Source organism: Podarcis bocagei (genome assembly GCF_964188305.1).
Source record: "Podarcis bocagei genome assembly, chromosome: 17".
Classification (NCBI taxonomy): domain Eukaryota; kingdom Metazoa; phylum Chordata; class Lepidosauria; order Squamata; family Lacertidae; genus Podarcis; species Podarcis bocagei.
The window spans coordinates 11,474,962-11,496,660 of NC_138143.1; the positions used below are offsets into that span (position 1 = coordinate 11,474,962).

The window sequence follows — 21,699 nt, forward strand, 5'->3', positions numbered from 1 at the left end:
ATATTGGGGTGTGCCAAAATCCTAACAGGTGGAAGATTCTGGGAAAGGCCTAAATTGGAGGCTTTTATAATGCAATTACTTTCTGCCATCTTGTTGCTGCAGACCAACAAATCCTTTTCTGGGATTTTTCTCACGGTACCGTACTTAAATAGACAGCATTCACCTTGAGGCAGCTTCACTACTACTGAAATAGATCTGTACGTGGATCCACTTACATGCTGAGACAGTGCTTTTTTTCTTAAAAAAATGTTTAGGGGTACTCTCATTTTCCTACTCATATTGAAATACTGCCCCTCAATGAGGCCAAACTTAGATTCACAAAATGTTTAGGGGTAGACAGGTTATCAGACTCTTGCATCCTAATTCTGTGTGTGTTCTTACTCAAACATGACGTCACTGCATTAAATGGGGCTCACTCCAATATAAATGTGCATAGACTAGTATCAATAAATATCAAGTGGATTAATTGCTAATCAGCTGGACATTCTCTTTTCCTCACCTTAGAGATGAAACCGGAGAAAGATTTAATAAGGGAAAATTGCATGTGGAGTATCTGGCTTTTCAAATAAACCAACTAAGAGGCAAAAGGAGCTCTGAAAGCACAAGTATTTTAATATTCTTTTGGAAGCCGCCCAGCGTGGCTGGGGAAACCCAGCCAGATGGGCGGGGTATAAATAATAAATTATTATTATTATTATTATTATTAATTATTATGAGCTTCAGCATTCCTCTCCAAATAATATTTGGTATTTTCGCTGTCAGGTGTCCAGAATGATAACTCCCACTATTGTAAGAACTGGCCAGTATGATTGTAAGCAGCTCCACTTGTTGGCTGTAGTGAGGATGCTTAGAATGTAGGAAGAAGGTGGAACAGAAAACCAAAGGAAATGAGGACTAATGACACACAACAGCGTCATGGTCACCCTGTCGAAATGGCCCAATTTCATTTCAACTTCTATTTACAGCTCATTGTGGTCTAAAGGACAATGGGAAGTAGTTTTGAGTCACAAATCTTAAAAATGAGGTAGCCACTATTCTCATCATACAATTAGGGAACAGATTGAGGGGGGGGGGGGCTTGCTTGCAGCCACCCAGTGAGTTTGTGCCCAGAAGCTCCTAGATCTAGCTTCTACACACCATGGCAGGGCACGCTTTCCCTGCCTCTCTCTTCACCAGTCTAAGGCGCAGAGCAACAAGGTGCTTGTGGGGAGCTCAGCTTACCTTCCAGGCTGAGCCGAATGCTACACTCAGGTGAATGCTACCCGCAGGTGAAGCCAAACGCATCTCCCCCTGATGAGAACGCCAAGCTAAACCTTCGGAGCAAAGCATCACCACTGGTTCTGTGGAACCTTCTAAAGGAGGGAGGTTCTGAAAGAAGGGAAGGCTCCTGGAAGAGTCTCTCCATCCAGGAGTCCTGGCAAGGCACAGCTGGTTGGTGTTTCACCACAGGTAAGTCTACTGCCACTCAGGTAGGGAAGCAATGCAGGTGCCATCTCAGTGCACCATTTCCCCCTGCAGACATCGGGCAAACCAGCCCAAGAACTGTTGCCAAATCGAGCTGTGGTTGGGCAGAGGAGCAGGGTGGCATTTTGAGAGAAGGAGGAGACACACACACACAGAGAGAGAGACAATTTGCTTCAGAGAGTGCCAACAAAGGATTCTTGGGCCATTCAGGCTTCTTCATTTTTGATGGTGTCTAGCTCTGCAAGATCACGACTAATGTGTCCGGAGCTGGTAATCTGGAACAAAAAAGGTAGAGACTACGTTAGGCTTGGGTCGGGCCAGAAAGGTTCTTAAAAGTTCTGCCTTTTCCCAGAGTAGCTGTTTATGCCTGCAGGAGATGTTGAGCGATCAGGACAGGCAGGAATGAACCTGCAAGTAGGGAGGAAGCTTTGGGAACGTGCTCTCTCCAGCTCTCAAAAGGTTCTCGTCTGTGAAATGGGAACACTGACAAGCTCCCCCGCAGGGCTAATAGGATGGTGGAAAGTGGCCAATACTGCGTCAATTAAAAAAAGGGGGGCATTTCCAGAGATTGAGAAATCCAAATAATTACAAACCTGTATTGCTTCTCTCTTGGGTAGATTCACAGCTAGAATTGCGAAACATATAGGCAAAGAACGAGCCTTGCTGAAAGGGAATCAGCATAGCTTCTGCACAGGGAATCTTGGGTCTTTTAGGGGGACTTGTTAGACATGGTCATGGTCTGACACTCTAAGCACTACACCACACTGGCTCCAGCAGAAAAGACTCGTCATACAGCTTTTAGCACAGTGGAAGCTCGGGTTGCGAATGTGACCGGTGCGGGATGCACGTTCACAACCTGCAGTGTTCGCAACCCACAGCGGCGCATCTGCGCACGAGTGTGTTCCAATTCAGCACTGCTGCGCATGCGCAAAGAGCGATTTGGTGCTTCTGCGCATGTGCGATCCCCGAAACCCAGAAGTAATCCGTTCCGGTACTTCCAGGTTTCGGCGGGTCTGTAACCAGAAAAAAACGCAACCTGAAGCGTCTGTAACCCAAGGTATGACTATACACTGAAAGTGCTCAGCCAGGTAAAGCCAGTGTCTGTACAACCTGTATGCAGCTCAGCTTCTTTGACAACTTACCCCCACTCTGGGTGATGTAGCGGACCCAAGGCAGAGCCTGGTACCCACTCTTCTCAATTATCTTCATGTACCGCACCTGGGTTAGAGAGGGGTAGCAGAGGAGAGGACAATAACAAGGGAGGGCATCTGTCAACCTCCTCTAAACCACCCATCGCCAGCAGGTCACAATGAAAGGCACTTCAAATCTACGCAGCATCTTGGCAAATTGCCCCTGCCCCACCTTCTCCCAAAGAAATATTGGCTACATTTATTATTATTAATTATTATTATTATTATTATTATTATTATTATTATTATTATTATTATTATTAATTACCATTATTACCGCCCTTCATTCAAAGATACAGGGCAGTTCACAACATAAAAATACAAAACGGAAACACAAAATACATAACAAAAGCAAAGCACACCAATAATCCCCCTCCCACAGACACATTTAAAAGACCATAGGATGTTAATCAGCCAAACGCCTGGCTGAGGAGAAACATATCCGCCTGGCGCCTAAACATATGTATGTAATGAAGACAAACCTAGACAGCATCTTAAAAAGCAGAGACATCACCTTGCCAACAAAGGTCCGTATAGTAAAAGCTATGGTTTTCCCAGTAGTGATGTATGGAAGTGAGAGCTGGACCATAAAGAAGACTGATCGCCGAAGAATTGATGCTTTTGAATTATGGTGCTGGAGGAGACTCTTGAGAGTCCCATGGGCTGCAAGAAGATCAAACCTATCCATTCTTAAGGAAAGCAGCCCTGAGTGCTCACTGGAAGGACAGATCCTGAAGCTGAGGCTCCAATACTTTGGCCACCTCATGAGAAGAGAAGACTCCCTGGAAAAGACCCTGATGTTGGGAAAGATGGAGGGCACAAGGAGAAGGGGACGACAGAGGATGAGATGGTGGGACAGTGTTCTCGAAGCTACCAGCATGAGTTTGACCAAACTGTGGGAGGCAGTGGAAGACAGGAGTGCCTGGAGTGCTCTGGTCCATGCGGTCACGAAGAGTCGGACACGACTAAACGACCAAACAACAACAACAATGAAGGCGCCAGGGCATTTGTTTGTGCCCATCTCAAGTTCGTGAGAAAGGAATGCTTGGATCGTTATTTTTCGATGAACATTTTAAATTGGCCTCAAAGCAACAAAAGGGCTGTAGCTCCGTGGTAGAACAGATACTTTGCATGCAGAAGGTCCCTGATTCAATCCCTGGTAGGGCTGGGAAAAACTCATATGTGAAACCCAGAACTGTCAGCATAGACAATGCCAAGCTGCTCTACGGACCATTGAGATGGTCTGGCGGAGCCAAACACACCTTCCTATGTTCCTAAAGGAACAATAACCTGATTAGTGAGCCAAGTATGGTTTACATGAGGGGAAGGGGAAGAGAGAGAAATGGTCACCTTTTGTATCTGCGTATTTGCTTTGTTCAGGCTTGGGAAGGGTGCTTACTTGGGGACAGGTAGGAGAGCAGAGAAGGAAAACAAGCCATTCCACCTGTACTCCAGACATTCCCATTTCTATAAACTAAGGAACAGAAGGAAACAACACCTTTCCCCACAACAATGAGCTTGAAAGGACTGGGTCCCTGTTTACAGCAGCAGCAGAAACTGGATGGGAACATCCAGGAAGTCTCTTGACACACATCTCCTATAGTCAACATTCCCAATAGAGATTTATTGTGTGTCAAACCCGCAGGTGATCCTGCTATCATTGCTAGATGAGAACTTTCCGTGTTGAGGGTTGAACAGAAAGACTGCAGCAGACACACACACCCGTTGTTTAATTTTTTAAAAAGAGGGTTGCAGGTAAGGCTGGGATTCTGGGTTACATAGTCCCTATCCTACCTAGGAGAGCTAGGCAGAGAGCTAGGATGCAGTGTATTCTCTATTATTATTATTATTTCAATTTTAAAATTACAGCATTTTCCATTCTTTTACAGTAGTTCTTTTAGACGTCCCACCCAGCGTTCCATGACAGTTCTTTATAAATCTTACTTGGCTGCATATACATTAATTCCTTCACCTTCTTTTCCACATTCTCATAGCCTTTATATGTTGTCAACTGTTGGTCACAAGGTATCCCCTACCTGGAATTTATATTTGAGGTCAATTTTTTTGTAAATATTCCCCTAAATACTTCCACTCACTCCTCGTCCATTTGCAGTGTATTCCCTCCCATCACCAGCAGGAGCCATTGAAACAAGTTCAAATATTGGACTTCCAGGGAGTTTAAATCCTCAGCTACAGTGTAATCGAGATGCCCCTTTCGTATGCAGCTTTGGGAAGAGAGTTTAAATAATTCCAAGAACCATTTTACAGTGGTACCTCGGTTTACGAACTTAATCCGTTCCGGAAGTCCATTCTTAAACCAAAACCGTTCTTAAACTGAGGCACGCTTTCCCTAATGAGGCCTCCTGCCGCCAGTGCCCTTCCACCGTTTGGATTCCGTTCTTAGACTGAGGTAAAGTTTGCACACAAACCGGGACACTACTTCCGATTTTACGGAGTTCGTAAACCGAATCGTTCGTAAACAGGACTGTTCTTAAACCGAGGTACCACTCTATATCAGCAGATGGTAGCTACTTGCTCTTAACGTTTTAACCAACCACATGCCGTTTGCACTAAATCACAGCTTGGAGTCTGCAGTCAACCCAGTTTGCCTCTCAGTCAACCCCCCCCCCCAAAGTTAGCTCTCACAAGTGTACAGAGTATGGGTAGGCAAACTAAGGCCCGGGGGCTGGATCCGGCCCAATCACCTTCTAAATCCAGCCCACGGACAGTCTGGGAATCAGCGTGTTTTTACATGAGTGGAATGTGTCCTTTTATTTAAAATGCATCTCTGAGTTATTTGTGGGGCATAAGAATTTGTTCATGCCCCCTCCCAATATATAGTCCAGCCCCCCACAAGGTCTGAGGGAGAATGGACCCGCCCCCTGCTGAAAAAGTTTGCTGACTCCTGGTACAGAGCCCCACTTCTCCATCTTCCAGTCAACTCCAGCTCACCTGTATCCCAGAGACTGTGAAGTAGGGGATTTCAAAACGGACTGAGATGGGCGGACGTCCCTCCAGCTCCTCATTCTCAACACTGGGCAGCCCAAAGTGGGCTCTCATCAGGTACTCCTTGCCACCCTGCAGAGCCAAATGCAAGAGAAGGTAAGGTCTTCTTCTTTAAGTCAATGGTTATGCAGGCCAGCCAATGCAACAACCTGACCCTAATAACCAAGAAGTGTAAATGAAGTTCATCAATGGCCACAGGAAAGGGGTAAGAAAATCCACCTTGGCATTTTCCTTACAGATCACATCCATTTGAACAATTTACATCCACATTTTCCTTACAGATCACATCCACTTGGCATTACAAGTCCTTACAGATCACATCCATGTGTGTGTTTTTAAAATGTATTTTTATTAAAGATTTCTTAGTTTACAAAAGTACGTGCATTGTCTCTTTTTTCAAGCTGCGTTTCCTACGGATCAGCTTCATTTGTTGTGAGACATTAGTATCACATGCAGTATTAGGTTGGGAAGAAAAGGGGGGAGGGGAGAATGGTGAGTGGAGTGGGGTGGTAATGCCAATAAATAATATTAATAGCAATAATAGCAATAACAACAACAACAACAACAATATATTATTATTATTATTATTATTATTATTATTATTATTATTATTATTATTATTACCCTGCCCATCTGGCTGGGTTTCCCCAGCCACTCTGCGCAGCTCCCAACAGAATACTAAAAACACGACAAAATATAAAACATTAAAAAGTTCCCTAAACAGGGCTGCCTTCAGATGTCTTCTAAAAGTCAGATACCGGTAGTTACAGGTAGGTAGCCGTGTTGGTCTGCCGTAGTCAAAGCAAAACAAATTAAATTAAATTAAATTTTAAAAAATTAAAAATTCCTTCCAGTAGCACCTTAGAGACCAACTAAGTTAGTTATTGGTATGCGCTTTCGTGTGCATGCACACATTTATCTGAAGAAGTGTGCATGCACATGAAAGCTCATACCAATAACTAACTTAGTTGGTCTCTAAGGTGCTACTGGAAAAAAGTCAGAGAGTTGTTTACTTCCTTGACATCTGATGGGAGGGCGTTCCACAGGGCAGGCACCACTACTGAGAAGGCCCTCTGCCTGGTTCCCTGTAACTTGGCTTCTCGCAGGGAGGGAACCACCAGAAGGCCCTCGGAGCTGGACCTCAGTGTCAGGGCTGAACGATGGGGGTGGAGAAACTCCTTCGGGTATACGTCTATTCTTTTACTTAGTGCATGTGTGGGGTTTTGCATCAGCGTCACTTGTATGGGTTCTCTTGCTATTTGCTTGTTGTACTTCCCTAGTGGTGAGAGAGGTTGGGGTGGCCAAGGGTGTGGTTGGTTGTCTTTGGTTGGCTGTAGTGAGATTTGGTTTTTTGTTTGAGTGGAGGGTGGGTGGGTGGATTTTTGGATCAGTTGCATTCATGTTTTCTCAAGGTTTGCTGGCACCTAATGGACAGGGATTCGTGAGCAGCTATAGCACACTTAATAGTATAAGCTCTTGACCAGTACTAACTGCTCACCTCTTCCATTGCCACCCAACAAACTTGCAGGAGCACTGGACCATGTAACAGAATTGCCCCCTTCCCAAATGCAATGGAAATGTCCTGGAGTTGAACCTGCATCTTTGAAATCATCTGCAAAATTCAAAGGAATGAATGGGGGAGGAGATTTGTGGGAAAGGGGGCATCTCTCTCACCGGGAACGACTTGATGCTCCAGACGACAACATTCTTCTCAGGCTGGTATTTTGCACTGCCGATGCTGGTTTTGAACTTGGGCGAGTCAGCATCACTCGGGACCGGGACACATATCTCTACTCCATTGGCCACCGATTGCTTCTTGAATTGGCCCTTTGCCTTTCCAAAAGGGAGAAAGACAGAGAGATGCTCACAACAGTCTGTGTTTCACCCCTCCCGACGACGTCTCTGCCAGAAGAGGAGACGAGCCAAGGTACATTCTACCACATGTGGTGGACATGTAAAATAGTAAAAGAATTCTGGGAAATGATATATAATGAATTGAAAAAAAATGTTTAAGGTAACTTTTATCCAAAACCCAGAAGCCTTTTTATTGGGATTAATAGGAGATGAAAGACCTAAGGACTTAAAAAGACTGATTATGTGTGCAAAAACAGCCACAAGAATGCTTTTTGCCCAGAAGCAGAAGGAAGAAAAAGTCCCAACCAAAGAAGAGTAGATAAGCAAGATGATGGACTATGCTGAAATGGCAAAGATGACCGTGAAGATCAGACACCAAGACGATAAAAAATTTAGTCAAGAGTGGGAAAAAATTATAGCGTATCTCAAAGACCACTGCAGATATCTAAAAACATTAGCAGGATTGTTATAACACTTATAATGTAATATGACTTAAGTTTTAAAACTGGGGATACAAAATGAATTTGAAAAATGTAATTAGATGCAATAGAATAAATAGAAAAAAATGGAAACCAGGGGAGAGTGGGGGGGGGATGTCCAGGGATTTAAGTAATCTCATGTGTGAACAAATTGAAAATGATTTAAATGTATATGAATTTTGTCTAAAAAACAAAAATAATTTTATTTTATTTTTTAAAGAGAGAGAAGGTGAGCCAAAGCAAGATTTGAGCCAGGAGGGGCAGAGCTCATCACTGCTGTAGTGCTCCATGGAAGACTGGGAAGTGATCTCATTTCTCCAAAGCCTATACAAATCCCGCTTTTTGGATGATTTGGAGCAGCTGTTAAGAGTGAACAAAATCTATAGCAATAAATACCCAAATATATTTTGTCCTCTTTATTATGTGTTTTCCTCCGATCACCTAAGGGTAGCAGTATCCCTCAAAGAAACTCACCTTCACCATAATCTCCACTCGGCTGTGAGAGAACTTCTCAATGACAGACTCTATCCAGATGAGGGGCTTCACCTTCAAGCAAAGAGAGAGAGAGAATCTCATTCATGGGGTTCAGAGACTCCAGCAGGTTAGAGCCAAAGAGCAAAAGGTTAATGGGAGGTGTGTCAGGCATGATGAAAGCTCAGAACACCTACAAATCCTGTCATCTCGGCTTCATCAGTCCTGTATACTTGTGCCACCTTGGAGCAGCCAGGCGAAAAACCCTAAGAACCAGGTCGTATTTATCTTGCATTCACCAAATAACTCTTATCATCATTGTTTGGTGATTGCAAGATAAATACTACAAGCAGTTATTTTCCTATTGCTTGAACAAGTGCCAGGGCAATAGGACCACATGGTGGAGGAGAGAGTTTCATAGCTGTCAACTTTCCCCTTTTTTTGCAAGGAATCCTATTCAGAATAAGGGAATTTCCCTTAAAAAAAGGGAAATGTTGACAGCTATGGAGAGTTTTTGGAGCAACCATCCCTGGCCTTCCTCTGAGCTTTAACATTTAACAGCAATGAGTTCTATTAACTGTCATGTTGGGGGGAAAGAGATCTGAGAAAGAAAGCCATGCCTTTTGAAGTACTGTGGGAATGTACAAAATGATGGGGTTATTTCTAGTGTGGTTTATCCAAACAGTGCAATAGTACATATATAGGGTTGCTGTTCCACATGTTTTATAGTGGCAGAGAATAGATGTCTCAATATATAGAGAATCTGCACCACTACAAGGTCAGCCAGCTGCAACCGTGACTGGCTCAAGATCTGAAGATAACGCACATGGCTTCCTCAACAAGGAACCAGTTCGTCAACTGGGTGTAATTCCTGCTATCCTTCTGCAAGGAACTCTCTCTTCCCTCACAGCATCCACCTATAGATAAGTAGGCAAATGACCTAGCTGGGCATGAATCATTAAGAAAAAAAAGCTAATCTGGGAAAATTAGGCAGCTACTGCCTCAGTGCCACCATGCACAAAGGAGTTGCCTCTGTACCCAATGAAGATGAGATCACCATGGCATCACTTTTTCCTAGGGTCTGAATCCCAAACTAACCTGTGTGTTCAGCCGATAGGACATGAGCTCAAAATCTCCATCAGGTGGGATAAAGGAGATGGTCCGGTCGTTGTCAAAACGTGACAGCCGCACACATTGATGGAACTTGACATCTTCCAGCTCCACAGACTTATTTTTTCCACCTGAGAAGTCAGAAGTGTGGCTGTCACAATTGCCCAGGGGATAGCAGGGGAGAGACTATGCTCTAGCCAGAGAAAAACAGCTGCCTGTCCTTGTGATTCTTGCCCTCTTTAAATCTGAAGGTTCATTATTGTTCCACAAGATGTGTATTTCTTTAAAGGCCAGAGCAAATAACATGACCTAGTTTTACAGCTGTGAAGCAGTATAGCAGGTGCTGTTAAGTTGTGGTAATTAAGCTGTTGGGTATGGTATATAAAAAACAGTATGTAGCTCTCTCAGTACCCTGGTGGATGGGTCATGCTTATTGATTTAGTGTAAAAGGAGTTTTTGTTTTTGTTATTAAAACCTAGCAAAAGTTACTTTTGCATTCCTTGTAATGTGTGGTCTCCCCAGCACGCCTTCTGAAGCGCAACTAATCTGCAAATAGCCAACACTCAGAACTCCAAGCGTTCTGTGGGGAAGGTGCTTGCAAATAATAAAAATAAAATAGAACAATAATTTATTATTTATTCCGTACCCATCTGGCTGGGTTTCCCCAGCCACGCTGGGCAGTTTCAAACAAAGTATTAAAATACAGTGGTCTGTTAAACATTAAAAGCTTCCCTAAACAGGGCTGCAACTCTAAAAGTCTGGTAGTTGTTCTTCTCTTTGACATCTGGTGGGAGGGCATTCCACAGGGTGGGTGCAACTACCAAGAAGGCCCTCTGCCTGGTTCCCTGTAACTTGGCTTCTTGCAGTAAGGGAACCGCCAGAAGGCCCTCGGCGCTGGATGATGCGGGTGGAGACGCTCCTTCAGGTATACTGGACCGAGGCCGTTTAGGACTTTAAAGGTCAGCACTAAGACTTTGAAAAGGAGGTTGTTGTTTTTTTAAAAAAGTCATTATTAAAGCCCTCAACTTTAAAACACAAACACCCAAAGACTGGAAGCAGCAGAAATATGTGAGTATTTGGCAGAAAAAAACAGAGGCTGTCCATTCCCAAAACATTAAAAGTTACCAGGAAGTTAATGACGAACGAAAGAAACTGCATTTTTCATAGACACATCCAGATGTGCGGGTGCTGCTCTGGTGTTTCAGTACAAAGAGAGAGAGGGCCCCCCAAAAATGCACCTGTATGAATGCTACCTTTAAAAATAAGCTCCTGGCCTGAAATTACACCTTATCTACATAAAATGAAAAACCCCAACAATAAGCAAAATCTCTACTGTGTTCCCCTGCCAAATCTAGTGTCATTCAGCCCAACATCTCCTGCTGCTCCAGACCAACATCTGCCCAGCCCAGCCCACCCAACTGCTGGTGCTCCTGCTTTCAGGGCCCTGGGTGACTTACGTCCTGTGATCTCAAAGAGCACCCTGTCATTGAGGCCCAAACGCAGCTCTGGCATGCCGGAGAGGAAGACCTTCAGCTTGATGGAGCCCACAATCTCACTCAGCAGGACACTCCCATTAGCATTAACCTGGAAGACAGAGCAGGGTCTGAGTCTCGGGGTCACAACTCCTCCCCTCTCCATTCTTTGCCTGGAAGAAGGGTGACTTCTCCCTCCTGTCCCTGATGACAACCAGGCTAAAACTGCAGCAGCAGTCTTGGAATGAGCTAGTTCAGTTTAACGCAGTTTGCTTAATTAGTTCAAAAAAATTATAGTACACTAGTGTTTTTAGTGTTCTGTTGGAAGCCACCCAGAGTGGCTGGGGAAACCCAGCCAGATGGGCAGGGTATAAATAATAATAAAAATATTATATTAATTAATACAATTAATTAATTAATATAATTAATTAATACAATTAAAATTGTGGAAACCATTTGGAAATAGTGTATTTCTGAGGTTTGATGGCTCATAGCCCCACTTTTTTGGAGTAATACCATAAAATTACATATCAATAGAAAGATAATTTAATGAAGAATGTAATGCAACAAAGTTTGTTCAATTATCTGTATTCTATCAAAAGTTATAGCCAAATAACCAGAAAAAGGATGCACAATCTGCTTAGGTTATAGTAGCTTCCCATCATCTGAATGCAGCCAATGAGCATGAGTGTTTAGAGAGACAATCATATGTTATGAGCCGTCAAACCTCGGAAATGCACTTTTTCCAAAAGGTTTCCACAACTTTGGCCACTAGTGTAGTTCCCACAACTGCCGAGTGAACTGAATGTAAATTGTTCATTTTGAGGGAGAGCTTTTAAATGTTTTCTTAGCTTCAGGTTCAATCTCCTACATGCATTTTCTACTGATTACATTCTTTGGGCTTTGAAGTTTAAGGATCATAATTGTTGGGAATAATAAACCAAACAATTCACATTCCACTGTGTTTTCTTAAGCATATTTTATACTTCAGCCCAGCAGCTTGTAACATTCTGAATGCTGAGGGTAAACTAATTGGATGTATTTGAACTGAACACGAACAGAACTAAAGGGATGAATATAAACTGGAATTAGTTCCTTTTTGGACACCTTGAATTTGAATTCAAACTAGTCCCTTTTAAAATGGACTTTCAAAGCCCAGGGAAGTCCCCCACCAGTACACAAAACATCATGGAAACAACATTACTCAGTACTTAGATGTGCTGTGTGCAAACTAAAATCATATATGAGTTGGCAGACTCAGGCATATCGGATCTGCTTTGTTTTTGCACTAGAAACCAGAGATCCTCCAACTGGATCTAGGTGCAAAATGGGGGTGGAGAGAGAAACAGCACACAAAATCAAGGAACATGTTCAGCCCAGAAGTGGATCTCAGTACAAGAACTGAGGGGAAGAACCAGAAAAGTCACTTTGTGCTGGGGGGGGGGGAGGGAGGTGGGATATTTGCATTGCCGGGGGTTGGACTAGATGACATTTGGGTTCCCTTCCAACTCTACAGTTCTATGAAATGCACTAAATAAATAAGGTAAAGGCAAAGGGACCCCTGACCATTAGGTCCAGTCGCGGACAACTCTGGGGTTGCAGCGCTCATCTCGCTTTATTGACCAAGGAAGCCGGCGTACAGCTTCCGGGTCATGTGGCCAGCATGACTAAGCTGCTTCCGGCGAATCAGAGCAGTGCACGGAAACGCTGTTTACCTTCCCGCCAGAGTGGTACCTATTTATCTACTTGCACTCTGACGTGCTTTCGAACTGCTGGGTTGGCAGGAGCAGGGACCAAGCAACGGGAACTCACCCCCTCGAGGGGATTTGAACCACGACCTTCAGATCAGCAAGCCCTAGGCTCTGTGGTTTAACCCACAGCACCACCCGCGTTCCTGTAAGTAGCTTAAAGGTAAAGGTAAAGGGACCCCTGACCATTAGGTCCAGTCGCGGATGACTCTGGGGTTGCGGCACTCATCTTGCTTTATTGGCTGAGGGAGGCGGCGTACAGCTTCCGGGTCATGTGGCCAGCATGACTAAGCCGCTTCTGGCGAACCAGAGCAGCGCATGGAAACGCCGTTTACTTTCCCGCCAGAGTGGTACCTATTTATCTACTTGCACTTTGATATGCTTTCGAACTGCTAGGTTGGCAGGAGCTGGGACTGAGCAACGGGAGCTCACACACTCTAATCATAAAGAGAGAGAAATCTATTCCTGCCCTTCATTTCAGCAGAGAGGGGCGTGGAGCAGCTTCTGTTGCTGTTGAGAAACCCAGAAATCGCCCAGGGATCTCCAGTAGATCCCGAGCTACCTTTTGCCCACTTTCCTTTTCTTATCTTATCATCATCTCTTCCGAGCTCGTTTGCTGTCAAAGCTGATGCTCTAAGAGGAGAAAATACTGGTTCAGGGCAGATCACCGCCATCCCTGTGGGAGCACCACCGTCACCAATGGAAACCAGAATTTATCTCAAGGGAGACACACACAGCCTCCTCTGAGCAGCTGCAAGCGACACAGCTTTCCTCCTGCACTCCGCTGAGAAAAGCCAAGCGCCCGAGCAACTTCATGTCACCAGAGTTGATGCCATGTAATATTTAATGGGGCAGGTGCCGCAAGACAAAAGGCCATGCCAACTTTTTCGACTCCTCGCAATGTTGCCTGGATACCTACATACCTAGGTGAGCCAGATGGACCCACACTCCTGCAATAACTCACCAGCAGATTGACAGATTCAATGACATCAATGAAGACTTCATTCTTCTTATATTTGATGCCCTCCGACCTCCAGGAGACTGCATTGGTGACGGTGGGTGGAACGCGGGATTTGCCCGTGTCGAGCTTGTTGCCCTGCTGAGTGATGTACCTACATCAGGGTGAAGAGGGGGCGAGATCAAGATCCAGAACTGCCCTCATAAGATGCAGTCATTCCACCTCCCAGCAAGCACACCTTTTCAAAGGATTGCGGAAGACTGTAAAGAGCACCTTCTGCTATCTAAAGCAGAAGCAGAATCTCAGCAAAACTTCACATTGCCTGATCTGAAATGCCAATTCAAAATAAAAGGAATGTTTGAAGCATTGATAGTTCTGATTTTGACATTTGCTTCCGAGCCCCCCAACACTGAAATTTAAGTATCTCTTCAGATCTCATTTCCCCCAAACTGAGGCCCCCTCAGAAATAAAGTTTGGCCCAAGCAGAATGATTAACATCTGAATTCAACACTTGAGATTTTACACATGGGAAACATTTTGTTCCACTTGAACTCCTATATACCCATCCTCAGCACATATAGTTTTCAAATCCTGTTAGGTCATTTATTTGCACAATGTCAGAAAGAGGTAGCAGGAAAGCAGGGGGGGGGGAAGGTTAGGAGAGGGGGAGCAGACCAAGTGACTCACTCCTGCAAAATTTTACTATCTGTTGTCTGGGGAAACCCAAAATCCATAAGCTCATCCAGCAGTTCATACACAATGACAAAATTGTCGCGGATGCTCTCTTCTTCCAGCTCTTTGAAATATTCAGAAAAGACCTGAAAATGAGAGAATGAAAGGTTTCACCCTACTGGATTTTATACAGAAGAGGTGACCCCCCCCCCCAGTCCAGGGGTGAAGAGCCTAGAATTCCGCAGCCCCAATACCCAAATTCCAGAACTTTGATCCATCTACATTTGGCTCAAGTGTATCTTTCTTGCAGAATTCCCAGTGTGGGATGCATTAGTCATTGGGAAAGGAAGACAGATGGGCCCTTCTGGTATGCATAAGGGGCAGAGAGTTGGTTTCATATGGGTTGATATACCCCCATTGCAGCCTTGCCAGATGGCGTCTTCTACTTCAGTTTTTCCCAAACATCTGATAAGCGGCACACTTTTATTCTGAATTAAAATGGGAAGCAAATCCAAAGTAAATTGGATTTACATTTAAAGTTCTTAAGTGTAAGAGTGTTGTTTTAAACTGGTTTCCATTGGTGCTAAAATGTTGGGGTTTTTTAAATGCTCTGTTATTTTAATTGTTGTAAATCAGAGATGGGGAACCTATGACTCTCCAGATGTTGCAAGCTACAATTTCCATCATCCTTGTCTATTTGCCATGCTGGCTCAGGTTGGTGGGAGCTTCTGGAGGGCACAAATTCTTCACCCCTGCTGTAAATTTTATAAAACTGTGCCTTGAAGTTATTATTACCTTTTAACAAAACTTGAGAGTGAATACACTAAAAGACAGCATACAAGTTCAGTTTTCAAAGGCTGGAATCAATGGGGTAGAAGAAGCCAGATTTTATGCTACGAAGGGCAAACTGGCCTTTCATCCCTGGCCCAAAAAAGATACTATCAGGGTTTGTAGTGCCAAGATGAAACCAAAAGCCTCAAGATCATTTACGGAGAGGGCAGGGGTGCCAACCTGACAAAAATATTGGGGGACCCCAGGTATGCCCTGCCCCGCACAATCGATCACATGATGCAGTGGACACACAGCATTTGAATGGCAATGCCCATCAGCTTTGGGGCAGGCAGGCCCCATCAAATATTTTATTGGGGGGGCACGAAGGGATCTCAGCACCTAGGAGTTGGCTCCTATGGGGGAGGGTGTGTGTTGTCTGCATGCTACTCCAAGCCAACAGAATAACACAATGGGGAACTCAAAGATAGCATCAGCCTTTCCTATCTTGGTCCCCTGTTCTTCTTTGTACATCTAAAAATGGCTCCTTGACTTACCTCTACCACTTTATAGAGAAAAGAATACACTAGTGCGGCATTGGCATTCTTCATGGTTAAGGCCACCACTGCACAAAAGGTTAAGGGTAAAGAGAGAGATTTCTGAACTGCTGGTCTAGAGACTTGGGAATGGTCGGAAAGAAGTATTGGCTTTGGGGGACTTTAGCCTAAATAAAGGACATAGCCACCAGTGCCAGGCAGTAGATTAACACTGGGATGCACAGAAACCACATGTGGATTCTTCAGTGGTTGTTTCCTTGGACTGGATCTTGCACCAATTTGCAGTTTTCCCTTTTTGGGACCAGCCTTTCAGCTCTCATCTGACAACTCAGCTCCTAACATGAGGCTTCTGTCTAGCCAAAAGGATTCTGCACATGCTTCATTCTTGCCCAGGGGTCAGCAAACTTTTTCAGCCGTGGGCCGGTCCACCATCCCTCAGACCATGTGGTGGGCGGGACTATATTTTGAAAAAAATATATGAATGAATTACTATGTCCCACAAATAACCCAGAGATGCATTATAAATAAAAGCACACATTCTACTCAGGTAAAAACACCAAGCAGAACCCACAAATAACCCAGAGATGCATTTTAAATAAAAGGACGCATTCTACTCATGTAAAAACACGCTGATTCCTAGACTATTTGCGGGCTGGATTTAGAAGGCGATTGGGCTGCATCCGGCCCCCGGGCCTTAGGTTGCCTACCCCATTATTGCCCTTTCTCCATCATTCCATAGAAGTTCAGAAACGCAGGGCCTGCAATCTCCACTTCGTTGAAACTTAGGAGCACAGGGCAAGGCTAACTGAAAATAAACTGCCAACATTATATTGCTGTTATACAAATCTATGGTGCAACTGCATTTAGAATATTGTGTGCCGTTCACGCAGCACATAGACTGTGGTGCTCCCTCTCAGAGAAGGCAGTAATGGTCCCCTAACTTGGATGGCTTTAGAAGACAAATTCATGGAGGAAAAAGCTATCGAAGATTACCAGCCTTGCTGGCTATGCGCCACAGTTGGAGGCAGTAGTGTTTCTGAATCCAGTTGGACTTGGGTTTTGCCCCTCACAGGGCCTGCAGCATCCCACCCCCCTCCCCGGAATTAAAAGGATACAGTAAATGTTGCTGTGCTTGATCCAAAGGAAATGCACTTTCCCGCGGGACAGGAGTGGCGTCAGGGCACTTTCTTCCTCCTTCTGCATCAAGAGCGGCATGAAGTAGTCAATCTCTGACATGCTCACATCTCCTTTGTAGTTGCGGCTGATGAGCGGCTGGAGGATGGGAAAGAAGCTTAAGTCACGCTAGCCTTGCATGGCTGACATTGAGACAGCCATAGTGCGTTGCTCACGTTATCACTGATGCTTCCTCTAAGTAGCATCATGTATGTCATTCACCCACACACCGTTTTCCAGGGAGGAGGTTTAGACTGGGACCCTTTACCCACCTACCAGGGAGTAAGCCCCATAGAACTTAATAGGACAGACATCTGAACAGACACTCTTGAATTCTGCTGTTAGATGCAAGTCTTCAAGGTTGCATTCTCACCCTGTATTTCCGGGCCACATATGTGAGTCATAGCACATCCCAGTCAAATAAACAATAGCTCTTCTCTGTCTAACGGGCCTTTAGTTCTCTCCTTTGTGCTTTTCAGAGCCGGCTCTGTCATTAGGTAGAAGAAGCAATCGCTTCAGGTGACAGCAGTCACAGTCCCACACAGCATTCGCCTCTGGGGGAGAACAGAAATGTGCACCACAAGCCTCTCATGTACCCTCTAAACTTGCCAGCTGCTGTCAGGTGCGATGGAGGAAACCGTCCCCCTGGCATAGCTGAAGTAAGATTCAACTGTCAATCTGGCCAGCTTCTCTACATGGAACAGGGAGGGAGGCAATATCGTCCTTTGCTTCAGGCAGCAAATTGTCTTGTTCCACCCCTGGTCTTTTTCATCCTTCAACGAAGTTGTTATTTTAGAGATGTGGTGGGAGGAAAAGGAAAATGCAGCTATACCATAATATTCGCCACCCCCAGAGCTATCTATGTCACGCACCAGGTTTCCCTTTCATGCCACACTATTTTCAAAAATGCGATACTGTACCTCCATGATCTTGCCCGCACAAGATCCTATTCAAAATGCAGTGCATAAACTCAGCTTTGTGTAAGATAGGGGGCACCCATCATCAGAAGATTCCCCAAATACTTCACTTACAGCAAACTCCTATAAGCCAACTACTCCAAAAGTAAGTCCCATTGCGTTCAGTTGGGCTTACTTCCATGAAGCAATGCAGCCTTAATAGTTGCTGTTGTTATTATTATTAATAATATGCATGTAGATGAATTTTTGGATTGTTTAAAAATGCTTAATCAGAGTATAACAGCCCCTTATGTATATTTATTACCATCCTATTACAGAAGGGGAGGGGGGCAGTGATGCAGACAAACTAGTATCCCTAGCTAACAGGACCAGTGGTCAGGGATGATGGGAGTTGTAGTCCCAAAACATCTGGAGGGTCAAGTTTGCCTATGCCTGATGTAGACTGTTGTTTGCCTAACAACATGTAGTAAAGCTATAGCTGCGCTGAGACTTGCATTATTACACAGTACAGTGGTACCTCGGGTTACAGGTGCTTCAGGTTACAGACTCCGCTAACCCAGAAATAGTACCTCGGGTTAAGAACTTTGCTTCAGGATGAGAACAGAAATCGTGTGGCGGCAGCGCGGCGGCAACAGGAGGCCCCTTTAGCTAAAGTTGTGCCTCAGGTTAAGAACAGTTTCAGGTTAAGAACAGACCTCCTGAACGAATTAAGTTCTCAACCCGAGGTACCACTGTAATTGTAATTGTTAATAAAATTGCTTTGGGGGGGGTTCTATAAGAGCGGGGGGCAGGGAGTAAATGTCTGAACAGTATTAGCATGCTTCTCATTCCAGTATTGAACAAACCGAGCAGTCTGGCAAATAAATCTGTTTGTCACCAATCTCCTCGATCTTGTGTTCAGATGTTGACTTTTCCGCTCAGGTTCTTAACTGCTACCTTGCGCTAGCTCTGATGCTGTTCCTCTCTTCCACAAATTGGCCTGCTACTGTTCTGAACCCTGCCATCAACTGTTCTTCTTGTTGTTGTTTTGAACGGGTAGCAGCAGGCAGTTCCAGTGTGCACAGCTTATCACCCAGAAAGCAAATGTTTTTCCCAGTTTCTGTTCCTTAAAGTGATGGGCTCAGGGCTCATTCTGCTTTGCTGCTACAGCTCTGGCCCTGCTCTTTCACCCATTTGAAGCAACCTAGCTGGTCTAACAGGCTCCCTGATGCAACCAGAGCCAGCAGGATGGCAACAAGCAGGTCCACACGCTCCGGAAGCAACATTCCCAGGCTGCCTCCATTCACTAAGCGGTCACAATTTTCAGACCGCTCCTCAGCCTAGAAAAGGAGGGCCAAAAAAAATCTCCTTCACACCCGCTGCAACACGAAATAGCCTGCGATGGAGCACCAACAAGCCCCAGCTCTGGGATAGGGGATGCCAGCCAGACGATGGGCCCCATCTCCCGGAAGGTGGGAGCTGCAGGAAGAAACCTTGCCACCAGGGCCAGGAGCACCCATCTCTCTTCTTGTGCCCAGAGGCAAAGGTGGCCTAGCAGTTAGAAGACACAGCCAGGCCACCTGGGTGCTACTCAGCTCCCCACCTGGTCTCAAGAGGCTTTAACTTCCTCTTCTCCAGGCTGAAAAGTGAAGAGGGGCATAAGGGTACACAGTATGAATGGAAGTCTGCACCAGGTAACACCCAGAAGCTTGGATCTGGCGAGCGGAAATACTGGAGGGCGTAGAGAGAAGGGGGAGTTATTTGGGAAACTTCGCCTGGAGGGTGGAGGCTGCTCTGTCCCACCTGAGAGGAAGATCTGGGGGTCACACTCACCTTGCCTTTCAGGTCAAGGATAAAAACTGCCGAGGCGGACATGCTGCTCCTGCTGCGCCCACTTCCTCCTCCTCTCCTGCTTCGCTCGCTCTCGGCAGCTACCTGGGCTAGGTGAGGGCGCTGCGCCTACAGGTGAGCTGGGCTGCCTTAAAGGAGAGGAGGCGGAGGCAGCAGCAGCAGCAGGGTGTGGGATACAAGTCCTCCGACAGAAAGGAAGTGGGAGGACAGACGTCGCAGTTTCTCTCGAGCGAGGGGCCGGACAGACGTGTGCACGCGCGCAAGCGAGTATCCCCATAGGATCCCAGCCGAGATCCCGATCCCGTGTGAAGAGAGGCTGGGAAGCAGAGGAACGCCCCGTTCTTAATTCTCCTCTCGGTTTCCCCATGGAATCCGGATGATGAGTTGGGTTTAGTTTGGTTGGGTTGTAAGTTCTCTTTGGGCAAGATAAAGGGAACAACAAATTTAATAAATACTAAACAGTAACCATAATGATGACGACGGCTTAGGCGTAGCCAAAGAGGGGCGCCCCTCCTAAATCAAGTAAATCAATAAAAATACTTAATTAACTGAGGTTCTGCCCTCCCAACAGAAATCCTGAATACGCCCATGGATGATGTTGATGAAAGGCTCACTTGGTGCCTTCCGTATATATCTTTAGGCACCAGGCGAAAACGTTTCTCTTCAACCAGGCTGATTAACATTCAATGGCTTTTTATTTTATTTTTTATATAATTTTTATTAACATTTCTGTTTTACAATTTAAAATACTCATTTTTACATCTTTAAGATATCCATGACTTCCCTTCTTCTCTTTCCATGGTTCATTTTACATATCATAAATTCCTGCATATTTTACAGAAATTATACCATTCAGTATTCCATTATTACATCCATCAAAACTTATTTACACTGTTGAATTTATCTTACTGCTGCTGCCAGCTTTTTCAGCTGTACACCCTTATTTCCCATATATTCAATAAAGGTTTTCCAATCTTCTCTAAACGTATGTTCTTCTTGTTCTCTTAATCTATATGTTAAGTCTGTGAGTTGTGCATATTCTGTCAATTTAAGTTGTTGTTGTTCTTTGGTTGGGACCTCGCTCGTTTTCAAATTTTGGGCTAACGAAACATGGGCCGCAGTACAGTCGTACCTTGGAAGTCGAACGGAATCCATTCTGGAACTCCATTCGACTTCCAAAATGTTCGGAAACCAAAGTGCAGCTTCTGATTGGCTGCTGGAAGCCCCTGCAGCCAGTTGGAAGCTCCATCGGACGTTTAGCTTCCAAAAGTAGTTCGCAAACCGGAACAGTCACTTCTGGGTTTGTGGCGTTCAGGAGCCAAAACGTTTGAGAACTAAGCTGTTCGAAAACCAAGGTATGACTGTAGTAGCATTTTTAAATGTGCTTGTGGGGAGTTATTGGTTTTTGTTTTATTATGCACTTAGTATTCTCATTTTGTTTTTTTCTGTTGTGAATCACCCTGTGCTATCCGGATGAAGGGGGATGAAGGGTAGTATACAAATTGAATAAAGAAGAAGAAGAAGAAGAGGAAGAGGAAGAGGAAGAAGAGTGATCCACATAAAAACAGTGTCCCCCAACAATACAAATCCATCGGGAAGTATCTCTGACTCCTCTTCCTTTTCACTTCTCAATGTATTTGTACCCAGGAGCGCTTCAGTCGAGGAAAAACATTTTTTAAATAAATAAATGATTTTATGACTGAACAAATTGCTTGGGATACCTTTAGGTATTTAAAAAGATAATAATTTAATAAACGCTAATCATAGTGCTGATGTTCTCCCCACCCCTTAGCTGTAAGCTGGATTCTGTGTGTTGCTGGTGGCAATGCCCAGAGAAGCCGCTGTGACTGGGGTGGGTGAATGTGGGAGAAGCAGCCGGCCGCCTGGAATTCTACAGCTGACGAGGCAGGACATGGCAGGCCTTCCATTGTGCTTTGGCGACAGCGATGACTGCATGGGAGTGATATTTCAGTGGAGGCAGTGATGCCCTTCACACAATGCCAGGCTTTATGAGGCCGGGAGAACTCTGT

General features: G+C 44.9%; 1 protein-coding gene across 1 annotated transcript; it reads right to left on the reverse strand.

Moving 5' to 3' along the window:
- Positions 1 to 719: 719 nt before the first annotated feature.
- AP1M2 (adaptor related protein complex 1 subunit mu 2) lies at positions 720 to 19,831 on the reverse strand. The gene is made up of 12 exons (XM_081176725.1): positions 19,652 to 19,831; positions 16,865 to 17,021; positions 15,750 to 15,817; positions 14,440 to 14,570; positions 13,759 to 13,906; positions 11,032 to 11,158; positions 9,563 to 9,705; positions 8,468 to 8,539; positions 7,335 to 7,493; positions 5,607 to 5,732; positions 2,607 to 2,682; positions 720 to 1,739 (listed from the first exon to the last, which is right to left on the reverse strand). Exons 1-12 carry the CDS (start codon positions 19,691 to 19,693, stop codon positions 1,717 to 1,719), a joined length of 1,272 nt encoding a protein of 423 aa, XP_081032851.1. The 5' UTR covers positions 19,694 to 19,831; the 3' UTR covers positions 720 to 1,716.
- Positions 19,832 to 21,699: the final 1,868 nt, after the last annotated feature.